The 25,114-nt window shown below is 45.2% G+C and overlaps 1 protein-coding gene across 3 annotated transcripts; it reads left to right on the forward strand.

Moving 5' to 3' along the window:
- Nucleotides 1-1,157: 1,157 nt before the first annotated feature.
- On the forward strand, nucleotides 1,158-24,867 carry Bsdc1 (BSD domain containing 1). 3 transcript variants are annotated; one of them, XM_047559298.1, is made up of 11 exons: nucleotides 1,158-1,198; nucleotides 1,460-1,520; nucleotides 6,652-6,768; nucleotides 9,006-9,224; nucleotides 10,719-10,773; nucleotides 12,687-12,802; nucleotides 13,203-13,271; nucleotides 13,439-13,517; nucleotides 14,332-14,811; nucleotides 21,440-21,543; nucleotides 23,446-24,867. In XM_047559298.1, the coding sequence occupies exons 1-11, from the start codon at nucleotides 1,188-1,190 to the stop codon at nucleotides 23,476-23,478; spliced, it is 1,344 nt and encodes a 447-aa protein (XP_047415254.1). In that variant the 5' UTR covers nucleotides 1,158-1,187; the 3' UTR covers nucleotides 23,479-24,867. The 3 variants fall into 3 exon arrangements, with proteins under 3 accessions (XP_047415254.1, XP_047415258.1, XP_047415266.1); XM_047559302.1 differs by having other exon boundaries at nucleotides 9,057-9,224; nucleotides 23,446-24,863; XM_047559310.1 differs by lacking the exons at nucleotides 1,158-1,198; nucleotides 1,460-1,520 and having other exon boundaries at nucleotides 6,703-6,839; nucleotides 9,057-9,224; nucleotides 23,446-24,861.
- Nucleotides 24,868-25,114: the final 247 nt, after the last annotated feature.

Here is a 25,114-nt window from a genome sequence, read left to right on the forward strand (position 1 = left end):
AACTCTGTCATGTAAGATGCTGATGGTTCAAGTAAGATGAGAACCGAAAATTGGCCATTGCTCTGTGGCCCTCAACAAGTTATTTCAGTGGATTGTGGGGAGGAAAAAAACCCGAGCTAAAGGAGTTCAATAACGAATGGAGAGAGAGAAAGTTGGAGACAGTGAGTATTGGCAACTCAAGAGTTTTGCTGTGAAGAGAAGTAGGTAAATGGTGGGGGCTCAAGAGAGGGTTTTTTGTTTGCTGGCTTGCTTTTAAGATGGACTTAACGTATATATGACAGGAATAATCTCATATAGAGGGAAGAACAGGTGGGGCAGGGTGAGGGAGAGTGGGGGAATTACTAGAGATCCATCCTTAGGACGGAGCAGAAGCAATGAGATCAAGAGGAGGGTTTGACCTTCACTTCCACTCCTGCAACCTTGCAGGAGGGAAGGCAAAGCATGGGGGCGCAGATGCAGGTAGTAGATGAGGCGGTGGGAGCTGCGGACACTCCCCCATGCCACCCACCCCGCTAACTCAGTGGAATTCAATCTCCCTCTCCTGGCGGTCTCCGGACCACATTCAGTTCATGTTTTGAGCAGAGCAACCAGGAGTTGTGACAATTGAATATATGTCTGCCTCTCCCATATTCTGGGAGTCCTTCAGCGCGGCCTCGAAGTCTCTGAAATTTCCTTCACTCTCCAAACTCTGGCCCGGAGCCTGGCAGGCTGAGCGTGTTGAATCAGCCCGAAGAGACAGCCCGCAGCAGCTACGCAGCTGGTTTCACAAAGGGGGGCGGTCCTAGCCGTGCGCTCCGGGATCCAGACGTTCGAGCCAGCCCCCTCCCTTCCTCGCGTCTACTCTCAATTCGCCGTCCAGCAAGCCGGATGGACATGGCCCACAGAGGCCACCGTACCGGACGTCAGCTGCTACCCACAAAGAGTTAAGGTCAGTGGGGGCGGGCCCTGAGGATGGGTCCGAATAAGGATTGAACCGAGAGATCGGAGGCGGAGTTTAAAGGCAAACTCAGGACTGAAACTGGACAGAGTTCAGGGAGGCGGGGCCTAACGATGGAGAGGGGCGGGGATGGGGCTGAGGGCGGGGCGGGAGCGCGGATTGGGCCGCGCGCTCTGGGGCGGTGCTTGAGGGGGCGGTGCCGTGTCGGAAGTCAAAGGTCGGTAAATAGTGGTGATGTCATGCAGGCAAGATGGCGGAAGGGTGAGCCCGTCATTCCGCTCCCAGGCGTTGGGGCCCGAATTCTCTCAGGGTTGGGGTGCTGGGCCAGGGTCCCTGTGGGGAAGGGGAGGCCGGCGCGGGCGTGGACGGAGATGAAAGGGCTGAGAGGAGTCGCGGTGTGAGGGGGTGGGGAAGTGGCCTGCAAAGCCTCGGCCCGCGGGCCACATCGGAGGGGGAAACAGCAGATCACAGGGCGGGCAGCAGTCGCACCGTAGGACCACCAGATGTGTCTGTCTTCCACAGGGAGGACGTGGGGTGGTGGCGGAGCTGGCTGCAGCAGAGCTACCAGGCAGTCAAAGAGAAGGTAAGCCGGGGCCCTCACCGCCTGGTTGCAACCTGTTCCAACCAACCCTGCCCGACTTTGCGGCCCAGGCCTCCCAGAGGCGGATCTGGGCCTTACCTTTCAGCCCTTACCGTCCTACAGAAGGACCGACACTAATGCAAACCAGTGTGATACTAGCCACAGTGAAAATGATGATTGTTTGAAAGCTGGAGCGATCCTGTCCTAGGAATCCATAGGAGGGAGCAGTTTATTCCAACTTAGGAAATTGACAGCTTCCTCGTGGAAGAGAGAACATTCGATATATAGACCTTGAAGAAAAAGAATTCTAGCAATGAAAGAACTTACTTTTACCACCATCCAAATATTAGAGTATATGCCACAACCAGCACTCTCTTGACAGGTCCTGAGGACACAGACTTTACCCAAACAGATATAGTCCTGGGTCTCACAAAGCTTACAGTCTGGTGGGGAGGCATCATTAACCAAGTAATCAAACAGCTGTTTTAATTACTTCTGGTTCAGTGCTGTGAAAAGAAAGTACTGAGCACACTATCTGGTCTGGTTCTTTCCTAGAACACACTAGGGAAGGTGTGGTGGGGAAGGAACCACATCAAAGCCAACCCTTACTAGACAGGATATAAAACAAGAACCCAGGCCAGAGATTAGCATGTATCATACACACTGGTATCTGGGGAGTTCTGACTAAAAGAGGAATTCACAAAGAAGAGGAGATAGAGAAAGAGAAGGATGGCCAGAATATGGAGGACTTCGATTTTCTTGCTGAACAATCCCTGTAGGATAAACAATGCTTGACCCTGCCACTGAACAATGCCAGTGGATCTTCCTGTTTTATTCCATGTTAGCTTGTTAAAATCAGCCCAACTGAATTGTGGAAAAACTAATTACTATTTACCTAAGGCAATTGGGGTGAGTCCTGCTTTGGGGCAGACTCTATGAGGCTTCTGATCTCAATTAAATCAGCCCTCTACTCTGGGAGCATTTATTTTCCTCCCTTGGCCTGTGTACTCCTGGACAACTTTTCAACTACAGCCTGGCAAATCTGGGAAATCTCAGTGGTTTATGTGTTGATGTGGATTAAGAGGGAGGACTTCACTCTAGGGATTTAATCTAAGAGACCCCAAAGTGGTGTAATTCCTGTTGCGCAAGTTCCTGAAGAAAAGTATGACATTCATTCAGCGAGTGTTGCAGGAGGATCTCCTGTATGTTTCCTTCAAATTGGTCTTTAACTTATGAAAAACAGGTATAGTGGAATCACAGTGTGGTCAGCCTTCCATCTTCATTTTTGGTAATTCCCAATTTGAAGCACTATTTCTGCCTTTTTGGAAAGAGAAGACTTAATTTCCATCTTTAGCTATTAGGCAAGTTATTTAACCTATTTAGACCTAAGTTCCTCAAGAGTGAATGGAAATAATAATGCCTACTTAATGGGATTGTAATAAAGATTAAATGATAATATATGTAAGCACTAAGAACAATGCCTAGCATATTTAGTATTATATAAGCATTAACTATTTTATTAAGCACTGAGAGTGATGGAGATTCTTAGGTATCACCTCCAGTCTGTTTTTCCTTCCATTTTTTTCTTGGTCTTTTGGTACTTTCCTGCCCTTGCTTCCCAACCTAGCCCCAGTGACATCACTCATTTTCTTTGCTCCTTAGCATAGAGCCAACAGTTCTGAGATGATGCACCTTCTGTTGTGTCCTATGTGTGCACGTGAGTGCTTATGTATATATACCAGTAGAGAAGAGCACGTTGCTCTTTGGCTGTACCAGATTCCACAGCCTCTGGGCCTGAGTGCTCCCCAGCACTCAGTTTCTCTTACTTCCCCTCCCATTGGTTTCAGCAACTTTTCCCTTTGGTCCCGTTCAATCACTTTGCCTTTTCATTTCCAGAAGGCAACCTCACATGCTTTTTGTAATTTGATGTCAACAAGCATGATCTTGCTCATCTCCTTCCCCACCCCTGAAGCCAGCACTGGTACACTTATCTGCAACCACACTCAGTTTATCTACCACTTGCCAAATCCAGTGAGTGGTTTTTAGCTCTTATCTTCCTGAACCTTTCTGCTGCATTTGACACTAGTGAGCACTTCCTTTTTCATGAAATTCTGCTCTTTTGGTTTTTGCAACATGATTCTCAGTTCTTCACATACTTCTCTAGACTTTCCTAACCATGAGCTTCTCTTTCTCTGCTCACCTCTGTCAGGTAGTGTTCGGAGGATCTCAGAACACTGCTCTCTTCACACCTCCAACTCTTCCTGGGTGATCTCTTTATGTTAAGGTGACTACCAGTTCTTTTCCCTGAGCTTCAGTGTTCAAGGCTAGTTCCTGCTGGACATTTAGTCCGGATATCCCATAGTCTCCTCAGCTTCTACATGCCCAAAGTCATTACCACAATCTTTTCTCTAAACCTGCTCCTCCTCTAAGTATTTTCTTTGCTAACTGCACTGCATCCACACAGTCACCTATTTTTATATTAGTGGCTCTTCCTTGATTCTTTTCCTGCCCTCACTGAACGTATCTATTTAATCGCCAAATTTTCTGTCTTTGCCTGGTATTTCTTGAATTAATCCATCCTTTCTATCCTTACCAGCACTGTCCTTATTCATATTCTTATATATATATATATATATATATATATATTTTTTTTTTTTTTTTTTTTTTTTTTTTACTGGATGATTGCAACAATCTCCTGACTGTTCTTCCCTCTTCCAACCTATTTACCCTTGCACCCATCCTCTATGCCAGTCTCTCGAGTGACCTATTGAAAATAAAAATCTCATCATATCCCACAGTTTCAAACTTTTGGTGGTTCCTCATGTGTGCCCTTGGTACCTTTCCAGCCTTACTCCTCACCATTTCTGCTTCACATTTTATGTTCATTAGGACTAAAATGCTTATAGGCTTCAGTAAACCACCACATTCAGACTTCCTGAGCTGTCTCCTACTCATGCTTTTTTTTTTTCCCCCCCTTGGTACAAGGGATTGAACCCAGGGGCACTTAACCACTGAACCACAGGGTCTTGCTGAGTTGCTTTGGGCCTCACTAAGTTGCTGAGGCTGGCTTTAAATGCATGATCCTCCTTTCTCAGCCTCCCGAGTTGCTGGGATTACAGGTGCGTGCCACCAGGTATGCTGAGCTTCAGCTCCTACTCATTCTTTAGGGCCAAGTCTAAGCTTCCCTTTACCTAATCTTCCCAAGTTCCCCATAATATTCTGGTTACTGCCCTCCATTGCACATGAGCCTATGGAGGGAGAATTTTTCCCCAACAGACCGTGATCTTCTTGAGGGCAAGCAGCATGTCTGTTCATGTTTGTCCCCTCAGAGTTCAGTTGAGTGGGTAAGATAATTGCAGATCAAACAGTTGTACCTGTGGCTATGTAATGTAAATTGCCCTGGTCATATACATTTAACAAGCAACATTTTCAGTACCTGGGTCTGCCAGGCTCTGTGACAGACATCAAGAAAGCATCAGTGAACAAAAATCCTGGACTTTGTGTTCATGGAATTCACAATTTATCAAGCAGTAATCTAGAGTCTAAAATGTGCCATAGTAAAGAAGAAATGAAGCCAGGGGAGCCAACCAGCCTAAGGAGGCATCAGGGAAACTTCTTTAGGGAAGCGACATAGAAACAGATCTGAAGGATGAACCAGAGTTAACCAAGTGAAGGGAGTTTATTGTTTGCTTGCTTGTTTGCTCTGAAGAGTTAGAACTATGCTTCCAGGAATGGAATAATGTATTCATACTTTCTAAAGTAAAAAGAATGCTAGGGCATTTGAGAAATGACCCATTGGAGCTCAGCAAGGGTGTGCACTGGTGGTTGATCCCATGTAAAATGAGGGGGCTTGCAGAGTCGGGGAGGAGAGTCTGCCAGAGACTAGGATTTATAGACCTCATAAATGAAGGTAAAGATTTTTATACTTACTCTTAAGATGGTTTGTAAACATTGAAAAATGTAAAGCAGGGGCACCTTGGTCTGCCCTGATCGATAGAGTGCCAACTGGTTGTCATAAGGAAAATGTAGTAGAGGAGTCCGGATCAAAGAGTGGGATGACCTGGACTAAGGTGGTGACACAGTGGGTAGACAGAGTGAAGTTCTTTTTTATTTTTTTGCAGTACTGGGGATTGAACCCACGGCCTTGTGCTTGTGAGATCAGCACTCTACCAACTGAGCTATATCCCTAGCCCCTAGAGTGAAGTAATAAATAACCCCTCTGACTCCTCTGAGACCACATGATAAATAAATGACTCCACTGCCCCCAATTAAGGAATCTGGTGTCTGATACTGAGGTATGATTCTTGTTCCCCAAAGAACCTTCTAGCTTAGGCATGAGACTCTCCCACTCATAGACTTCCCAAGCTGATGAAAAGTTGGTGAGCCCTTCCCAGAAGAACTAAACACCAGAACACTAAAATACTTGCTTTATAAAGTACAGGTGATTGATTCCATGTAAAATGAGGGGGCTTGCAGGGTGGGGTGAGCACAGAGATGGTCCAGGAAGGCATCCTGAAGGTGGTGAGTATGACACAAGTAAAAATGTAGAAGGCAGTGAAGGTCTGCTGTCTCGAGCTGTCTCCAAGTGTAGGGTGAAAAGCAGATTGTTTGACAGGTGAAAGAATCAGACCCAAAGGAGCTTTTTGGAGCTTTACGTACCTGGAATGGTACAGCCAAAAAGGCTTCAGAGAGAATCTGCTCTTACTTCCTTTGATTAAAAAAAAATTACCCACCTGTCTCTTGTTATTTGAAATTTGAAACGCATATGACATAAATCATATCAGAACAACTCATCAAAATCTTTTTTTCAGACCCTATGGACCCTCTTTCCCTAGTATGCTTTTGTGAATCACTGACCTAGTCTTTCCACATTACATAGGAGAAAACCGAGAACTAGATGAAATTCACTTATGGCCACGTAGCTTGTAAATACCTGGGCTGAGACTCAGTCCCCATGCACTATCTGCTGCTAGGTAATCCCAGGTCATAGAACTGGGACAAGTGAGCCTTGTTTCCAAGCCCAGACTCTCATGTCACTTGAGATTTCCATGTATCTGGTACTAAAGAAGCACAGGGAACAGGAACAAGGAGTGGTGGAATCTGCCAGCTGTCATCTTTCTCTGTCTTCCCATAGTCCTCGGAAGCTTTGGAGTTCATGAAGCGGGACCTGACAGAGTTTACTCAGGTGGTACAGCATGACACAGCTTGTACCATCGCAGCCACGGCCAGCGTGGTCAAGGAGAAGCTGGCTGTGAGTACTGTCCACACTTCGAGGACTTGCCCCGGGATCCTGGTGGGGACTCCCAACTTTTCTATCATTAGGTGATTATTTTCCCTCCTATATGGGGGAAATACGGGGATTATTTTTCTTCCCATTTTGAAAGAATTGTGTTTGTCAAGCAAATATAGTAATAACTAGCTTCCCACTTCTGTATTCTTTTAGCAAATGTTCCATTAGCAAAGTCTCATTGTAAAAAACTTAGAAAATATGGAAGCAGAAAGGGGAGTAAAAGAAAAGACAGAACCAATCTAGAGACACCCATAGTTCCATCTCCTAAAAATAACTGTTGTTAATCTATGTTTTGGGAACCTATTCCTGTGTTCACTTTCTTTTTCAAAGCTGTGATCAACTGAATACCATGTTTTGTTCTGGGGGAGGTACCAGGGATTGAACTCAAAGTTATTTAACCACTGAGCTACATCTCCATCCTTTGTATTTTTTATTTTGACACAGGTTCTCACTAAGTTCTTAGGGCCTCACTTAGTGGCTGGGGCTGACTTTGAATTTGCCATCTCCTGCCTCAGCCTTCCCAGTTGCTGGGATTTCAGGCTTGTACCACAGTGCTTGGCCAACTACCATGCTTTTTAACCTACTTTTTTTACTTCATCATTGCAAACCTTATTCTTCAGCATTGCAAATGGCATAGTATATTCTATTTTGTGGATTTCAGTAGTACCTAGTTTCCTTTTTCAGTTTTTCCAGTATTGTACAGACAACTACAGTGAACATTCTGACTACTAAATTTTTGCCCATTGCCGTATTTTCTTAATAATAAAATGTTGGAAAGAATCAGGGTGAGTACAGTTTTTAAGCTTTTTTTTTTTTTTTTTTTTTGTGGTGTTGGGGATTTGAACCCAGGGCCTTGTGCTTGTGAGGCAAGCACTCTACCAACTGAGCTATATCCCTAGCCCAGTTTTTAAGCTTTTTAACATCTATTGCAAGACTGCCCACAAGAAAATATTCTTACATATTTTGTGCCAACATATATTCTCACTGGCCCTGTTTTTCTTAATCATAGATGTACAGTGAAATCCTTTTGTAAGATAGGAGTTTGTTTTTGTTTTGTTTTGTTTTGTTTTTGTAGTACTAGGGATTCAACCCAGTGTTGCTCTACTACTGAGCTACATCCCTACCCCTTTTTATTTTTTTTTTGAGACAAGATCTTGCTAAATTGGTGAGGTTGGCCTTGAACTTGTGATCCTCCTGCATCAACCTCCTGAGTAGCTGGGATTATAGACATGCTCTGCTGTGCCCAGCTAGGAGTTAGATTCTTTATATATATTCTTTATATGTGTTGTTGATGGACCTCTATTTGTTTATATGCAGTGCTAAGAGTCAAACCCAGTGCCTCATACTAGGCAAGTGATCTACCTCTGAGCTACAACCCCAGCCCTAGGAGTTAGATTCTAAAGTCAGTGTGAAAGGTCAAAATTGTGTAGTCTCTTAAATTTCTAATGAAGTAAAAATATACTGTTTTTTTTTTAATATTTTTTTAGTTGGTAATGGACCTTTATTTTATTTATTTATATGCAATGCTGAGAATCAAACCTAGTGCCTTGCACATGCTAGGCAAATGCTCTGCCACTGGGCCCCAACCCCAACCAACATACTGGTTTTTATATTACAATTTTTCCATTAGCATTAGAACAGGTTGCAATTTCTTTATTTGATCACCAACTGAGTCAGTCACCTTAAGACTAGAGGTTTTGTTATGAAAATCAAGTTTTGAGCCAGGTATGGCCAAATGTGTCTATAGTCCCAACTACTCAGGAGACTGAGGCAGAACTCTTGAGACCAGCCTGGGCAACATAAGCAAGGCCCCATGTCAAAAAAAAGAGAAATGGAAGGAAAGAAAAACAAGTTTGGGGGTTTTCTTAGCCAACCTTATTTTATTGAATCCTCCTATAAAATATTCACTAAACACAGGTACTCATGAGCATGAATGACAGGTAGTAACCTTCCTAAACTGCTCTAAGTCTAGCCATTAGCAAAGACACCACTTATTTATTTCATTTATTTATCTCTTTCTTTCATTTAACAAACATAATTGTATGCCTGTGCCACCATGTGCCCAGTCTCTATGATAGGTTCTAGACTTAAAACGCTTGAACAGCTTAATCAAGAGGAAGGGACAAAGGGTCGTGAGCACTTCCCTGGTGCCCACATATAGTATACCTTTGCCCCTGCTGCTTCACCCCTCACTCCAGATTTCAGCCTGTTCCTGGTGCACTTGCTTCCTCTATCGGTTCTCTCTGCAGACTGAAGGCTCCTCAGGGGCAACAGAAAAAATGAAGAAGGGATTGTCTGACTTCCTAGGGGTGATCTCAGACACCTTTGCCCCCTCGCCGGACAAAACCATCGACTGTGATGTCATCACCCTGATGGGTACACCCTCTGGCACAGCTGAGCCCTATGATGGCACCAAGGTATTTGCTGAGCTGCCTATACAGATGCTGGGCTTTAGCCTCCAACCTCTACCTGCAAAAGCAATACATACTCAGGCCAAAAAATAAATGGATGTATGTAGCTAAATTGGAGAGCACCAATAAGGAAAAGATAATCACTGTTTTTCTAAACCCATAATCCCATCACCCGGAGAGAACCCTGATTTCTTCCTTTTCTTCTTGTTTGCTAACATAGGTAAAGATAGTTTGGGCTTTTTTTTTTTTTTAACAAAATATGTACTTTATACATGTAGTTTTGTTACCTGCTTTAAAAAAGTGTACAAGAAACTATTAGCATTTTTTATAATCATTGTCACTTTTAATCCCATTTAAATTCTCATAAATGAATATAGCATTACTTATTCAGTCATTTCCCAAGTGTGTACTTTTGGATTCCTTTCAGCTTTTACACTTAATAAGGACACTTTGGAGAACATCTTTGGGGGCCATGATTTTTCTCCACTTTTAGGTTATTTAGGACTAATTTCAATTAGGAATAAATTTCCAGGCAGAGTGTCTTCAGAACACTGAAATCAACAACCATGGGTAGTGTATTTGTGCTGCATTTTATTTTCTCATCACGGCTTCTGTTTCATGGATTGCTTTCTCCCACACTCACAGTGTAGCATCACGGCAGTTGGGTCTTTGTAGTTTTTTATATTGAATTTCCATGCCATTCCAAACATACTAATTTTTCAAGAATGTTTTTCAACACTGGAATTAGTGCCACCACTTAGTGAACGTGTGAGCAGAGTTGTGAAAATTATTCAATAGTGAGATTTTAAGTTATAGCAACAATGACTCACTACCAAAACCATTTGTACAAAGAAGTTCTGGTACAGACTGTGCCCTAATGAGAACATAGCTTATAGTTCACTTGGCAAAGTGGCTATAAAATTAAGAGATTCTTTTTTCCCCCAGTGCTGGGGATTGAATCTAGGACCTTGCACAACCTAGGCAAGTACCTTACCACTGAACTACATCCCCAACCCTAGAAACCTTTTTGTTTTTTATACAGTGCTAGGGATCAAACCCCTGGCCTCATGCATGCTAAACAAGTGCTCTATCACTAAGCTATATTCCCAACCCAAGAAATACTTGGTGAATGACTATAATTTTGCGATAGTTATATTATTTTGCAATTTGCCCCCAAAGTTGGACTTTATTAATATATTTGCATTTCACATTTTCCAAATTTCACATACTTCAGAAGCATTGTATACATATAGTTTTATAGACTGCTTGCACTGTATTTTTAGTTCCCAGGGGTGGAATACTGGGTGACAGACCATTTTTTGGGAAGCCCTAGTTTTGGCCTCCTAGCCTACTGATACAGTATTTATTGATCAGTGCCCTATGGGTTAGTAGTCAACAGGGAAAGAATTGTGATTGATTGGGTACGTTGCAGAGAGGGGGTGCTTTCTCTGCCTAGTACCTACCCCAGAATTTCTGTTCTCTGTTCTCTGTTGCTTACAGGCTCGCCTCTATAGCCTGCAGTCAGACCCAGCAACCTACTGCAATGAACCTGATGGTGAGGGGGTAGCACTGGGGGAGGGCTTATTGGGCAAGTAGACTAGATAGACTTAGTGTGGTCTTTGGGCCCTTTTTATCTTGGGTGGCAGAGGCCAAATACCTGCTATGTAGAGGAACCAGAGTAGGGATCTTATGCCCTGTGAGATAGGGTGATGGTCCCTTTTCCTCCCTGGACCCCAGCTCTCTTCACTGCAGCTTTGTCCTATACAAGACTCTGCTCCTCTGGTCCCTCATCCTCTCTGTTTGGCCTCCCTCCTAGCCCTTCTGCCCTGCCTGCCTTGCTTCAGCTCCTGTTCTCCTGTTCACTAAGCCCCTGTATCCATGCTGGGAACTGGAGACTAGAAATAAGTCAAACCGTCGACCCAGCCCAGCAGGCCAGGACCACCCTGTTAGAGGGAGAAACAGGAAGGATGAAAGAAAACAGAGACAGTAGAAAGTAAAGTGAGAGCTTACCCAGAAAGACAAGGACAGTGAGAGCTCAAGGACTGGGACCTAAGGCACCTGGGAAACACAGGAAGTGACACTTGAATTGAGGTTTTAAGGATGGGTTAGAAGTAAACCGATTTTATTCTTAAAAGTGGGAAAGGCTATTCAAGCAAAAGCAGCAGTGTATTTGATGATCCAAAAAGAACAGGGAGTCCCTAGCTTTTTGGTGACACTGGATTAAAGAGCACTTGTGAGGGAATGAAGGCAACCGTTCCACTGGTGGGGCTGGATTACCCAGTTTGAATTTTGTCCTGCAAGGTTCACAGTAGTATTCTAGATCTTTTTTTTAGTCACAAAGGCCTTAAAACTATTGAAAATAACAAGCCTTCTTTCCACAATATTTTGTGTACAGTGTGGGAGTTCTTTTTTTTTTTTTTGCAGTGCTGGGGATTTGAACCCAGGGCTTTGTGCTTGCAAGGCAAGCGCTCTACCAACTGAGCTATATCCCCAGCCACTGGGAGTTCGTTAAGCCTCTGAAAACCCTAGCTTTAACAAGCCCTCCCACAGAAAACTATTAAAGAGTTTTCAGCCTGAGATTATCAGGTTTTGCATTTTATAAAGGAACTCTTGAGGTAGTATTGTGAGAGACAAAATAGAGACAAAGACTGAAAAAGCAGCTAGGATGCTTCATAGAAATTCTCACGTCAGAGATAAGGACAGGCCTTAGAGGCAGGTGGGATGAAGAAGAAGGTGTGCATGTAGGAGATGGGGGGAAGTGGAACCAACCAGAGGAGAAGAGAGGAGTCTGGGGTCTAGGGTGGCTCCTGGGTTTCCAGTGGATACCTGGGTGGGAAGAAAATAAACATACGTTGTGTTTGCAACTGAATCTGGAGGCAGGGGCAGGTAATCTGGGTTGCAGAGAGAGACAGAAATTTTCAGTGGGAGAAGGAAGTTGGAATTCATGGTTTAGTGGAGATAAATTATTTTGGGAGAAAAATAGAAAGTGAAGAGAGATAAAGAAAGGAAAGGAAAACAAGCCCATAAAGACTCAGATGGAATAACCAGAGAAGTGGGAGGAAAAGAACAAGAATGAGAAGCCAGTGAGACGAGGGCTTTCAGAGGAAGGCAGCGGCCCTCGGGTCAGAAATAGCGCAGCCACATGAAGGAAGACAGAGAAGCAGCCATTTGCTCTGGCAATGTGAATTCACCGGTGACCTTAGAATAGCTGTTTCAGAGAGAGAGATTCAGTAGCCAGCAGAGATTGGAGAAAAGGGAGAATACAGCCCTTTCTGAAGTTCACTTAGCTGCCATAGTAGAGCCTGTTCACCTCTTCACACTGCCTGATCCTCCACCTTGGGCCAAATAGCTTTGAAAAAGCCCATAAACTTTCCTCTTTGTCCAAATCCACGCTTAAATATGTTCTGTAGGCCCAGTGTTTTTTCCCCAGACCCAGGGAACTGACCATCAGCATCTGTCCCTCTGCAGGGCCCCCAGAAGTGTTTGACACCTGGCTTTCCCAGTTCTGCTTGGAGGAGAAGAAGGGGGAGATCTCAGAACTCCTTGTAGGCAGCCCCTCTGTCCGGGCCCTCTACACCAAGATGGTAAGGGCCCAGCCGGCAGGACCTCACCTGGATCCAGGCTTGAGGTGTTGGGAGGTGGGAGGGACCTGTGCAGTGGGAGGTCATGGGAGACCACTGATAGAGCCAGACCAGCCTTTTCCTGAGTCAAGAATCTGCATGGAAGAGACTGATTGGCTAGGCTTCTGGCAGTCAGAGAATGATGAGAAATGGAAGGACCAGCATAGCCTGATGGGAGTTTCTTTTCTCCTTCCTTGGCCATCCTGAGCCAGGAGGGTGGGTCTGGCTGAAAATGAGGTGGGCTTTGACAGTCAATGCAAAGCCATTTTCTGTGTCTGAAATCCAGAGCAACTGAGAACAGGCTGGGGACAGAGACTCTGTATACCATTTCAAAATCCTCACCTCCACTTTCCTCTCCCTCTAGGTTCCAGCAGCTGTTTCCCATTCAGAATTCTGGCATCGGTATTTCTATAAAGTCTATCAATTAGAGCAGGTATGCTGGTGGTCTAGCCTGGGAGGTTCCTGCTCAGCCCCGGGGAACATGGGCTGGATTTTGGTGAGACAAGAAAGGGAGACAAGGGTACCAAGAGTTCTGGGGTCAGGATCAGGATCTGGGAAGAGTCCCCTAACCACCTCTGGCCATTGCTTCTCCACCGTTAGGAGCAGGCCCGGAGGGATGCCCTGAAGCAGCGGGCAGAACAGAGCATCTCTGAAGAGCCTGGCTGGGAGGAGGAAGAAGGTAAGGCAAGTGATAGGCCTGTCTCTAGGATGCTTTGAGGTCTGAACAGTTGGGGTGCCCCAGAGAAGAGTAAAGAATAAAGCATAGATGGAGCTAACAAGGGAATATCGAACAAGGCTGGTGAAACCCCAAGTTTAGGTACAAAAATTACAGGTAGCAGGTGAAACAGATTGCCCTGCCAGCCATGACCAGCTGCTTCAAGGACACTAGAGAACACATTGAAAATTCAGATTCTTTTCCCAGTTTTCTAAATAAGACTGTAGGAATGTGGCCAAAGGTCTATTTTTAGCAGGCCTTCCTGGTAATACTATTGCCTAGCCAGGTTAGAAAGTGAACTGAGCATCCTGTACCTGAGAGTTCCACTTAGAATGGCATGTTGGAGCTACCTTGATGTCCTTGACGTTTCTACTTTTGTTTAGTGCTGATACTGCATGCCTAGCCTACATTAGAGGCTTCAAATGTGTAGTCCTTTCCACAGTGCCATTATTCTTCTTTCACAAATGAGGCAGGTAAGTGAAGTGGCCTGCCCAGTGAAATACTTAGTATGTGGCAGAGCCTGACCTGAACCCCAAAGCTGACCCACTTTCAAGTCTTGGCTTTCCAATATTTTATACCACCTTGAGCCAGATTGCTGGCAGGGCCCTGTGGGCAGGTGGGACTGACTAGATGTAGTGTTTGCAGAAGTACCATAGGGGTGGGATGGAGAGAAATGGCTCTCCTTTATAGGAGTAAACTTGGGTAGGATCTGAGAGCTCCAGGGTTGTCATGAGGCTAGTTAGGGTACAACACCATTTTCTCCTACCTTTCTTTACAGAAGAACTTTTGAGCAATTCACCCATATCTCCAAAAGAGGCAAAGATTCCTGTGACAATAACTTCCACACCTCCTGAAGAAAGGCCTGGCCCCCAGAGTTCCTGTGAAGAGACTCCCGTGACCCCAATTGAGCCCCCAGCAGAGGTGACTCCGTCAGAGAGCAGTGAGAGCATCTCCCTGGTGACACAGATTGCCAACCCTGCCAGCATACCTGAGGCACCAGTGCTGCCCAAAGACCTGTCCCAAAAGCTGCTTGAGGCATCTTTGGAGGAACAGGGCCAAGCTGTGGATGAGGGCGAGACTGGACCCCCACCCCCAGTTCCCTCCAAGCCCCTAACTCCTGCTGGCCGCCCCAGTGGTCCAGAGCCCAGGCCTCCAGCCAGAGTAGAGACTCTGAGGGAGGAAGTGCCCACAGACTTACGAGTGTTTGAGCTGAATTCGGACAGTGGGAAGTCTACACCGTCAAACAATGGCAAAAAAGGTAGGTCTGGAGGCCCAAGCCCAGAGGGTGATCTGGGATTGGGGCAGGAGTTGCCACTTTATAAGGCAGATGTGTCTCTTTGCCCCTTGTCATGATCCTGGTAGCAAATTTCCTTCATTTGTGATAACTGAGAAGGAGGAGGACAGCTGTTATAGATTGTATATTAGCATATTTCATGAAGTCTAACATGCACATATTCTCTGAAAGAAGGGTGCATCTTATAATAGTTGGGATTTTTTTCCCCCCTTTGGTACTGGGGTGCTCAACCACTGAGCCACATCCCCAGCCATTTTTATATTTTATTTTGAGACAGGGTCTTGCTAAGTTGCTTAGGGCCTTGCTAAGTTACTGAGGCTGGCCTTGTACTTGTGATCCTCCTGCCTCAGCTGAGCTGTTGGGATTACAGATGTGCATCACTATGCTGGCTCCAATAGTCAGGATCTTAGAGTCAAAATAAGGTTTATGTTAGGTCCTGTGCTAAATATGTTATATGGCATTTAATTTGTCACTTACATCTCACAATCCAGTGAGGTCAGTATTAAAATTGTCCTTTCAAAAATGAAGAAAGTAAAAAATAAAATAAAAATGAAGAAAGTGAGGTCTAGAAATTTTAAGTAACTTGTTCAAATTCTCATGACTAGAAAGTGGCAAGACCAGATTCAGACTGGAACCTGTCTGACTGCAAGGCCATGTTCTTAACTACCATACTACCGATTTCTATCCTTTTGGATAATTCAGTCTTTCCCTGAGTTAAGAATTCCTGTAATGTTAATGTCAAGGGTCTTCTCCCCTGTGGAACCTTAGAAAAATCATTCAACTTTCCAAGGCTTTTGTTTAATTACTATCGTGAAACATACAAACATACCTAGGTAGTTTAAAGAAGAATGAAATGAACACCCATGAACTTGAAAACTTGAACTTAGAGTGTACCAGCTTCAGTGATAGAGCTTCAGTTTCTTTTTCTTTTTTTCTTTTTTGTCCTGGGAACTGAACCCAGGGACACTTTACCACTGAGCTACATCCCCAACCCTTTTTTAAATTTTATTTTTTATTTTGAGTAAGAGTCTTGCAAAGTTGCTGAGGCTGGCTTTGAACTTGCAAACTTCCTGCCTTGGTCTCCCAAGACTGGGATCACAGGTATGCACCATCATGCCTGGCAAGCTTCAGTTTCTTATCTGTGTAATTGAGTTTTAGAACGGAGACTCTGAGTTTATATCAAAAAGCATCCATTTGAACTCCAGGAATTAAAGGACAAGGACAGCCCTAATGTCAGTCTTTTTGCCTGTTTCAAAATCCCTCTCCAAAGATTGCTGATCATTAGCAAGATTGGCCTTCATCCCTTGACACACATATGTGTTGTCATCACTAACACTTAGTACCAGTCACAGCCACAAAGCTTATCCAGCAAGTGACAGCTGGCCTGCTGCACAGTGAGGGACTGGTTTGCTACATTGGATGGGGAATGGGCCCCACCCCAGCCCTACTGTGCTTCCCGATGGAAAACGTCAGTGTTTCCGGTGTCTAAAACAGTGCTTTCCTTCTGACTGACTCAGTGAGGTCATACATTGAGCTCCTACCTGCTCTTTATGAGACACTGAGGGGGGAGGGGCAGAAGTGGCAGTCTTTATGATGAAGCATGAAGCAGTCTGGGACAGGCTTAGTCCCAGAGAAGTTCAGGGAAAGAAGGAATCTCTGAGCATCAGCGAATGTTCACCGAGGAGACAGGCATTGTGTAGGAGATTTGGAGAGTTTTGGACAGGTGTGGGGAATGGTGGTCCAGTCTGAGGGTGCATTTCTGTACTATCTCCCAGGATAGGGAGGTACAACACAGGTGGGTGGCTGACTCAGAAATAGAGCTTAAGAATTTAACATCTTAAATTGGAGCCAGATTGGGCTTGGTGCTGTAAAGCAGCACAGAGCCTAAGGGCTTAGGCTGGAAGTTACAGTTCTGGGTTCAAAGCCCAACTGACTCTCTAGCCTTGTGACTTCAGAGAAGTTACTGATCTTCTCTAAGCCTCTGTTTACTCCTCTATAAGTCGGAGATCATCAGTTTGCGATAGATCTTGATCAGGAAAAGATTGGGATAGATCCCTGCTTTGGGGAAGTGACAAGAGGTAACATCCTCTGAGCATTTTCTGTGTCTAGATCTATGCTAAGCCCTTGATAGTCTATCACTCAGTCTTCACAAAAGCCCTCTGAGATCTGTGCAGTTTCTCCCCTTTTTCTGCTGGTAGGAAACTGAGATCAATCACTGACCCAATAAATATTTAGAAGAGTGAAGTAGTCTTGTGGAAGTGAGGAGATGGGCCTGACAGGTGCAGTGGGGTGTGGACATGGATGTTAAGTGAGACCTCAGCCCTCTTGTGTTTTTCCTAGCCACATTCAGTTGTGCCATTACAGGCACAGAGTAAATGGGAGTTGGATTTACCAGAGTTCAAGTTTAATCAGGTATTAAAAAAAAAAAAAAAAAAAGAGGAAAAGACAAAAGTCCAAGTATATGCAAGAAATGACCCGTGATGACCCCTAGAATCTTAGCTGGGTGAAGGAAGGAGTGGGGGATAGTGAAAAAGAGGGTTAAAGAATTATAGGTTCCAGGCTGGGGAGATAACTCAATTGGCAGAGTGCTTGCCTGTCAAGCACGAGGTCCTGGGTTCGATCCCCAGATCCGTTAAAAAAAAAAAAAAAAAAAAGAATTATAGGGTCCATTTGTATTAGGTGGCAGATAGGGTGATGAGAAAGAAAAAATTAGTTATGTTTGAAGACTGGATGAAATTGGGATTATGGGGGAAGTACAGTGAAAGCTCTTAACCACTCTGCTGTGCTGCCTCTAATGCACTTGGGGGCTTGTGAAAGGACGAGATGTGTATACCATGCAGAAGACCCCTAAAAGCAGCTGTAGTCAGTAAGGGGGAAGCCAGGATCTTGGACTAGGCTAAAACAGTGGGAACACAGTAGAGGGAGTAAATCTTAAAGGAACAGAGACTTGGAGAGAAAGTGACTCATGCCCACATCTTAGAATGGCTTTAGGCTTAGTCTTTGGGTACAGCAGAGTCTCTTGAGTTGCCTAGCCACAGGAGCTCCCAGGATAATTCATGTCATTGCAGAGTTGCTTCCACCAGCATTTTGTCACAGGATCTATCTAATCTAAAAGACTGCACTTATCTTGCTCAGCTTCTCTCAGCAGGGGCAGAGGAGGGGAGTTTGGGGCAAGCCTATGGCTGTGGCCCTGGGTTGAAGGCCTCACTTCAACATTGGCTGTGGGACCTGGGAGCTTTTTGTCTCCATTTCTTATCTGAGGAGGCAGACAGCCAATTAAACAGAATAAAATGAGCTGTGACAGCACTTTGATAAGTTGAAAGCAAAACAAAGGTGATGGTCCTGGCAGGAATAGTGAGGTCGGTAGTCATGGATTTTATGACCTGACCACAAAACAAGAAGCAGGCAGACTCCACCATGAAGCCTTAAGTTGCATAGATCAGGTCTCTGCCACACGCAGAATGGAGATCTTAGTATGCTTTTGTGTGAGAGGACAAGATGTAGGGAGGAGGCTGATGGCAGGGAGCACCTAGATTCCCATCTCTACCACCAAAGCCTTCATTTCCTCTTCTGAGAATTGGGATTATTGCCCACCCCAGAAGGTGGATGTAAAATGCTCTAGAAATGTTAGCTTTTACTCTTTTCTTCCACTAGAAGGGTCTGCCATAGCATTCAAGCCTAAAAAAGGAGTTTCAAGTTCTAGAGGTTAGGGGAAACTGTCATGGCCAGCCACAGCTCTGAAGTGAGGAATCAGCCAAGAATCTAGCTTCTGACCCCAGAGGAAACTACTGACAGATAGGTAGGCAAGTGCCACCCAAGCAGCCTAAAGGCAAGGAAGACTTAGGTACAGGGTTAGAAAAACTTGGTCTTGGTTACAGATCTGCTTTGACTTGGCTGTATCTCCTTGTGCAAAATTGTTTAGTTCTGGGATGAGGCCTTTAGAACAAATAGAACTTCATTCCATTTGTTAAATATCCACTATTTGTGTCTGTAACCAGCACTTTACACTCGTATTTTTAATTCTTTTTTTTTTTTTTTTTTTTTTTTTTTTTTTGCACCAGGGATTGAACCCAGAGGCACTTAGCCATTGATTTACATCCCCAGCCTGTTTTATGTTTTAGTTTGAGAGAGGCTTTTGCTAAGTTGCTTAGGGCCTCACTAAGTTGCTGAGGCTGGTTTAGAACTTGTGATCCTCCTGCCTCAGCCTCCTGAGTTGCTTGGATTACAGATGTGTGCCACCACGTCTGGCTTATATTTTTAATTGCCATTGTTTCTCAAACTGCAGGCCTGGGTCTCCGTGGAATCACCCAGGTACCTGTTGATTAAGCAGAATCTCAAGCCATCAGGTAGACCTGCTGAAGCTAAAGGCAGGTGGGGGAGGTTAGGAACAGTGCTTCCCACTGGTTCTTTGCAAAGAGGGTGGTTTTGTATTGTTTTATAAGTAGAATGAAGGCCCGGATAATTTGCCTATGATATACAATAAGTAAAGGAGTAGGTGTTCAACCTTGGTCTGCCTGACTCCAGGCCCATGCTCTTGTCACACCACTTATGGCAAAGAAGAGAGGGTAGTGTGAAATACCTTGTGTGTGTGGTGTGGACCTGGGCAACTATTTATGTGGTTTGCTTCTTGCTGATGACCTTCACACGTGTGTTTTAATATTGCCTATAAGAAGTCACCCAAAAGGGATGTTTAGAGTAGTGCTTGTCACATCGTGGCAGGCATCAGAATCACCCAGAGTAGGAGTTGTGGTAAATTTGGTCTGTGTGGAGCCAGATCATACTGTGGGCATCTTGGGCCATACAGTGTCTTTTAACACTACTGGACTCAGCTATGGCCACATTAGAGCAGCCACAGACAACATGGAAACAAATGGACATGGCTGTGTTCCAAAATTTTATTTCCAGGAACAGATTATAGGATTTGATCCACAGACCATAGTTTGCCAATCACTTGGTTTAGAGAAAGGGTCCATGAATATCTATTGGATGCTGGCTATGTGTGCAGACTAGGAGTACATAAGAAAACAAAACAAAGAGCCAGTAGGGCTGAGGCAGGAAGATCACAAGTTCAAGGCCAGCCTCAGCAACTTAGCAAAATCTTCTATTAAAATAAAAAATTTAAGGGCTAGGGATGTAGCTAGTGGTAAAATACCACTAGGTTCAATTCCAAGTACCACCCCCCCCCCGCCAAAAAAAAAGAAAAGAAAAATTTAAAAACAAGATCCCTGCCCTTGTGGAGCTAACATTCTAGCCCCTCTGTTATTAGACAATAAGTATAGTGTGCCAGATAATGTAATATGTTAGAAAATTACCAAAAAAAGAAAAAAAAAAACTGAAAAAATAACAAAAGAGTATAGTGAATGGGCTGGGTTTTAATTTAAAATATGCTGGTCAGGGCAGGCCACCTGTAGAAAGTGAGGCTTGAGCATAGGTGCAAAGTGGGTGGGGAAGCTGGCCGTATGGATATCTGAAGGAGTACTGTACAGGGGACAGCCACATAAAGGCCCTAAGGTGGGGATGTGCCTGGTGTGTCAGAAGGAGCCAGGTCAGCTGGGTACAATGGAAGGAAGGAGGAGGAAGATACACACATTGTTTCTTCTGGTAGATTTCTGTGGCTCCCTCCGAACCTCTGGGCCAAAGTGCTTCTCCACTCTTTAGCAAACTGATTTTTTTTTTAGTTATAGATGGACACAATACCTTTATTTTATTTATTTTGTGTGTTGCTGAGGATTAAACCCAGTGCCTCACATTTGTTAGGCAAGTGCTCTACCACTGCTACAACTCCAGCCCTTAGGCTTTTTCTCAAGAGTTTTAAGAATATATTGCCATACATATAAAAATTCTTCTACAGCTTAGCCTTTAAAAGCCACATCAGGGCTGGGGAGATAGCTCAGCTGGTAGAGTGCTTGCCTTGCATGCACAAGGCCCTGGGTTCGATCCCCAGCACCGCAAAAAAAAAAAAAAAAAAAAAAAGCCACATCATGTTCCAGCGTGTACCTATGCCATTTCTTTTTCTTTCTCTTTCTCCTCCTTCTCCTCCTTTTCCCCTCTTCCTCTTCCTCCTCCTCCCCCTTCCCCTCCTCCTTCTTCTCTTCCTTCTACTACTTCTTCTGGTACTGGGACTTGAACCTGGAGGCACTTTATCACTGAGCTACATCCCCAGCCCTTTTTATTTTTTATTTTGAGACAGGTTCTTGCTAAGTTCTTAAGGCCTTGCTAATTTGCTAAGGCTGTCCTCAAACCTGTGATCCTCCTGCCTCAGCCTCCCAAATTGCTGGGATTACAGTCATATGCCAGACACCTTGCTATTTTTCTAATTCTCTATCAGTGGACTTTGGGTTGTTTCTAAGTTTTCATCACTGTATAACAGTACTTTAATGTACATCCTTTTGGCTAATTTTTTTTTTTAACTGAATCCAGAATTTTTCCTTAGATTCCTTAAAGATTGCTAAGCCAGTGTGAAAGTAGATTGTAAAGACTTGTGTTGTGTATTGCCAACCTTTTTAAAGATTGCTATTACCCCCAGCTAACTCTTATTAGGTACCCACTCCCCTCCCACTTCTGCCTTTCACACTGTCCCTCCTGGTTCCAGGCTCAAGCACAGACATCAGTGAAGATTGGGAGAAGGACTTTGACTTGGACATGACTGAAGAAGAAGTACAAATGGCACTTTCCAAAGTGGATGCCTCTGGTGAGGTGAGTGGACATGATTGGCCACAGGCAAGCCAACTCAGTCATGCCAGGGTCTGAGAACTCTCCTCACTAACCTCAGCTGTCCCCTCAGAGTAGATCCCTGCACCTAGCTGAGGTGGCAGGCTACAGGGGCCTCCCACTCAGGTCTGTGACAATCAGCAGCAGCAGGTTCTGCTTCCCATCAGTTTTAGGGTGGATGAGTGGGAGAGTTCTTGACCATTGCTCTGTATCACACTCACCTAAGGAACTACTTAGAAATAATAGATGCTGGGCTGGGTGTGTAGCTCAATGGTACAGCACTTTCCTAGTATTGCCAGAGAGCCTGGGTTGAAGACCCAGTATGAAAAAAAATGTAGACAGATTAGAGAGACATATGAAGGGCTTGATTTTTCACGCTGGGAAACTGAAGCCTCAGGGGAGGTAGTGACTGACCTACTTAAGAATAATCTGCACCTGTGACCTCACTCTACCCAGGACAAAGAAGGCCCATGGTACCCTGTCATACCACAGAGGACTTGCTAGCTTTTTATGTTTTCACAGACCTTTTTAAAACCTGACCGGTAGGGCAGGTGTGGTGGTGCACTTGTGTAATCCCAGCGGCTAGGGAGGATGAGGCAGGAGGATTCCAAGTTCAAAGCCAACCTCAGCAACTTAGACCCTGTCTCTATAAAATATAAAAAAAAGGCTGGGGATGTGGCTCAGTGGTTAAGTACCCCTGGGTTCAATCCCTGGTATCAAAATAAATAAATAAATAAAATAAACCAAAAAAATAAAATAAAATAAAACCTGACGTGCAGCCTGGGCATGGTGGAACATGCCTGTAATCCCATCTACTCAGGAGACTGAGGCAAAAGGATCACAAGTTTGAGACCCACCTGGGCAACTTAGCAAGACCCTTTCTCTTTTTTTTTTTTTTTTTTTGGTGGTGCTGGGGATTGAACCCAGGGCCTTGTGCATGCAAGGCAAGCACTCTACCCACTGAGCTATATCCCCAGCCCCCAAGACCCTTTCTCAAAAGTACATTTTTTTTGCTGGCCACAGTGGTGCACACCTGTAATCCCAGCAACTCAGGAGGCTGAAGTAGAAGGAGCACAAGTTCAAGGCCAACCTCAGCAACTTAGGCCCTAAGCAACTTAATGAGACCCTTTCTCAAAATAAAAAATAAAAAAAGGATATGGCTCAGTGGGTGAGCACCTCTGGGTTCAATCCCGATACCAAAAAAAAAAAAAAGAGAGAAAGAGATAGAGCGCTGAATATATAGCTCAATGGCAGAGCACCACTGGTTCAATCCCCAGCACTTTGAGAAAAAAACCCTGACATACAACATACCACATACCTGACCAGAGTCATTCTATACCATTACTTCAGACAGCAGCTGACAGTAGGCCAAGAGCAACAAGGCAAGAAAAAGTTCCCTGGGGAGACTTGGACTAGGAGTTAGGGTGCTGAGCCCTTGGTGAAGATCTTGTGAGCACCTGTAGTCCACTGCCACCCTGCTTTCAGTCACAGGACCGCTCTAGAGTTTTCTGCCTTTCAGAGGCACGGCCTTCATCTGCTCACAGGAGACAAGGTCTGCTTAAGGGATGGGTTGACCGGTTCCTGAGGCAAGAGGTTCCTTGCAGTGTCGTGTTGACTGTGGTGGAAGCATTTCTTTTCGGTCTGAAACAATCAGAACAGCAGGCCTGTCCCTCAGGCAGAGGGCAGCTCTTCTACCCAAACATATGCCAACTTACTCCTTAGGACTAAGGGTTCACTCTTACAGGGTCAGGGTATAGCCCAGGCTTGGGGTGGAGGGCAGCTATCCAGAAATGGAGGCAGCTTTGCTCAGCAAGGGGAGGTTGAGTCTGGGCTTGACAAAGGAGTAAGTGTGTGTTTGTGCTCTTCATTATTCCCTCCCATTTGCAGCTAGAAGATGTAGAGTGGGAGGACTGGGAATGAGGGGAACCAGAGCAAACAGCTCCCCCACTCACGGCACCTCCCACCTCCCTCGCTCATCTCAGCCCAGCCCTGGATGACACTGACTGAGTGTGTTCCCCAAATGGCCTCTGCCATCCAGACCTCTGAGCATGATTCTGGTGGCTCCTTGCTGGCCCTTTGAGTCTCTGCTCACACCTGGGAAGGGGCTGCCTAAATCCAAGCCCAGGACTCTGACTCGTGCCAACCTTAGGGTAACCTAAGGGGGAGGACACCCACCCCCCTCACCGGAGAGCCTACATTTCCCTGCTGAACACTCACTGCTCCTGGGGCCTTCTGCCAGGAAGCCCTAAGGGGCAGCTCCAGTCCTTCTGTGAGCTGACAAGCTGAAGCTGAACCACCAGTCTCTGGGAGGAAGCCACGACAGCACACGCTGTCCACCCACAAGCAGACAAGGAAGGCAGTGCCACCTGCCCTTGGCTAAACAGGGACAGCAAGCACATGTTGGTTCCTATGCCAGTGGATAAGAGGCACTCATCTCTGGGAAATTTGCCTCTCTTGAGAATCTCCCCTTCCCAGGCATTTTCCATTCCTGGAAAAGTTCCTTGGGGTTCAGAATCTAGAGACCAAACCCTGACCCACCTCCTTCCTTTTCTCCAGCCCACACTGGGATGTCCCCATACCTCCCCAGGGCGGCTTCATGTCAAATGCACCCAAGTCCTTAGCCCAGCTGTGCCATTGCAAGGGTCCACTCTTGCATTTCTTCCTCTCCTCATGAAGGGAGAGGGCCACTTCAGCCCCTCTGTGCATTGCCTGGCAGGACACCTGGTCCAAGTGGCTACCCACCTCCACTTCCCTGTAGCTTAGGACACAAGCCAACTACCAGCGTTACAGAGTGGTGAATGCAGGTGAGGTAAGACCAGCTTCTCCCGCCTCAGCCCTCTGCTTCCAAAGGACGTGCTGGGGCAAATGTCCTGAGATTCCCCAGGCTTCTGCAGAGGCTCTCCTTCTTGAAGACATAGCCAACCTGTGGCTCCCACCCTCCGCTCTGGTGAAGCCGCATCTCTTATGGGGCAGTGAGGGCTGCAGGGATTCCTGGAGACCCTGGTGCTTCACGATGCTGCTCTGGTGATTCTTGTACATAAGCTGGTGTGTCCACCAGTGATTTAAAGGGATTGTGGTCAGGGATGCCAAGAGTGGGGCACTTTGCATCAAACCTTCAGTGAGGGGGTGGGATGGAGAGAATATTGATTCCTTTTTTTGACGGGATGGGGGTTTTTCTCTTTGTAATTATTTCTTTAGTTTAATTAACCTTTGGTTGTTTGTGCAATATTATATATTTTAAATTATAATGCATCTCCCCAGAGTATTTTGTAGCCAGGAAAAGAAAAAAGGAAAAAAGAAAAAAAAAAAAAAAAAAAAAGATTCTAACAGCTGTTAGTTTTGTAATTAAAAAGGAAAGAAAAAAGAACTTTGTGCTGAACCTTTTACAGAATTGCCGTTAACAGCATTAAAGAGATTCAACAGAAGCCAGAAGGTGTCTGGGGATCTGTTTCTGTCCCCCAAGGCAGCTTCACTGGAGCCCAGGCAGGACCCACATACTGCAGGAGTGGCTTCCTACTTGGAGCTGAGGAGGACACATTGGGGGTTGGGTCTGGGT

This window comes from Sciurus carolinensis, chromosome 1 (assembly GCF_902686445.1).
Source record: "Sciurus carolinensis chromosome 1, mSciCar1.2, whole genome shotgun sequence".
Lineage (NCBI taxonomy): Eukaryota > Metazoa > Chordata > Mammalia > Rodentia > Sciuridae > Sciurus > Sciurus carolinensis.

Bases quoted from the DNA above. Each gene is read 5' to 3' on its own strand.
- Bsdc1 (XM_047559298.1), top strand. The intron at 6,769-9,005 runs GTGAGTACTGTC...CCCTCACTCCAG, and splicing joins TGGTCAAGGAGAAGCTGGCT to ATTTCAGCCTGTTCCTGGTG. The intron at 9,225-10,718 runs GTATTTGCTGAG...TGTTGCTTACAG, and splicing joins AGCCCTATGATGGCACCAAG to GCTCGCCTCTATAGCCTGCA.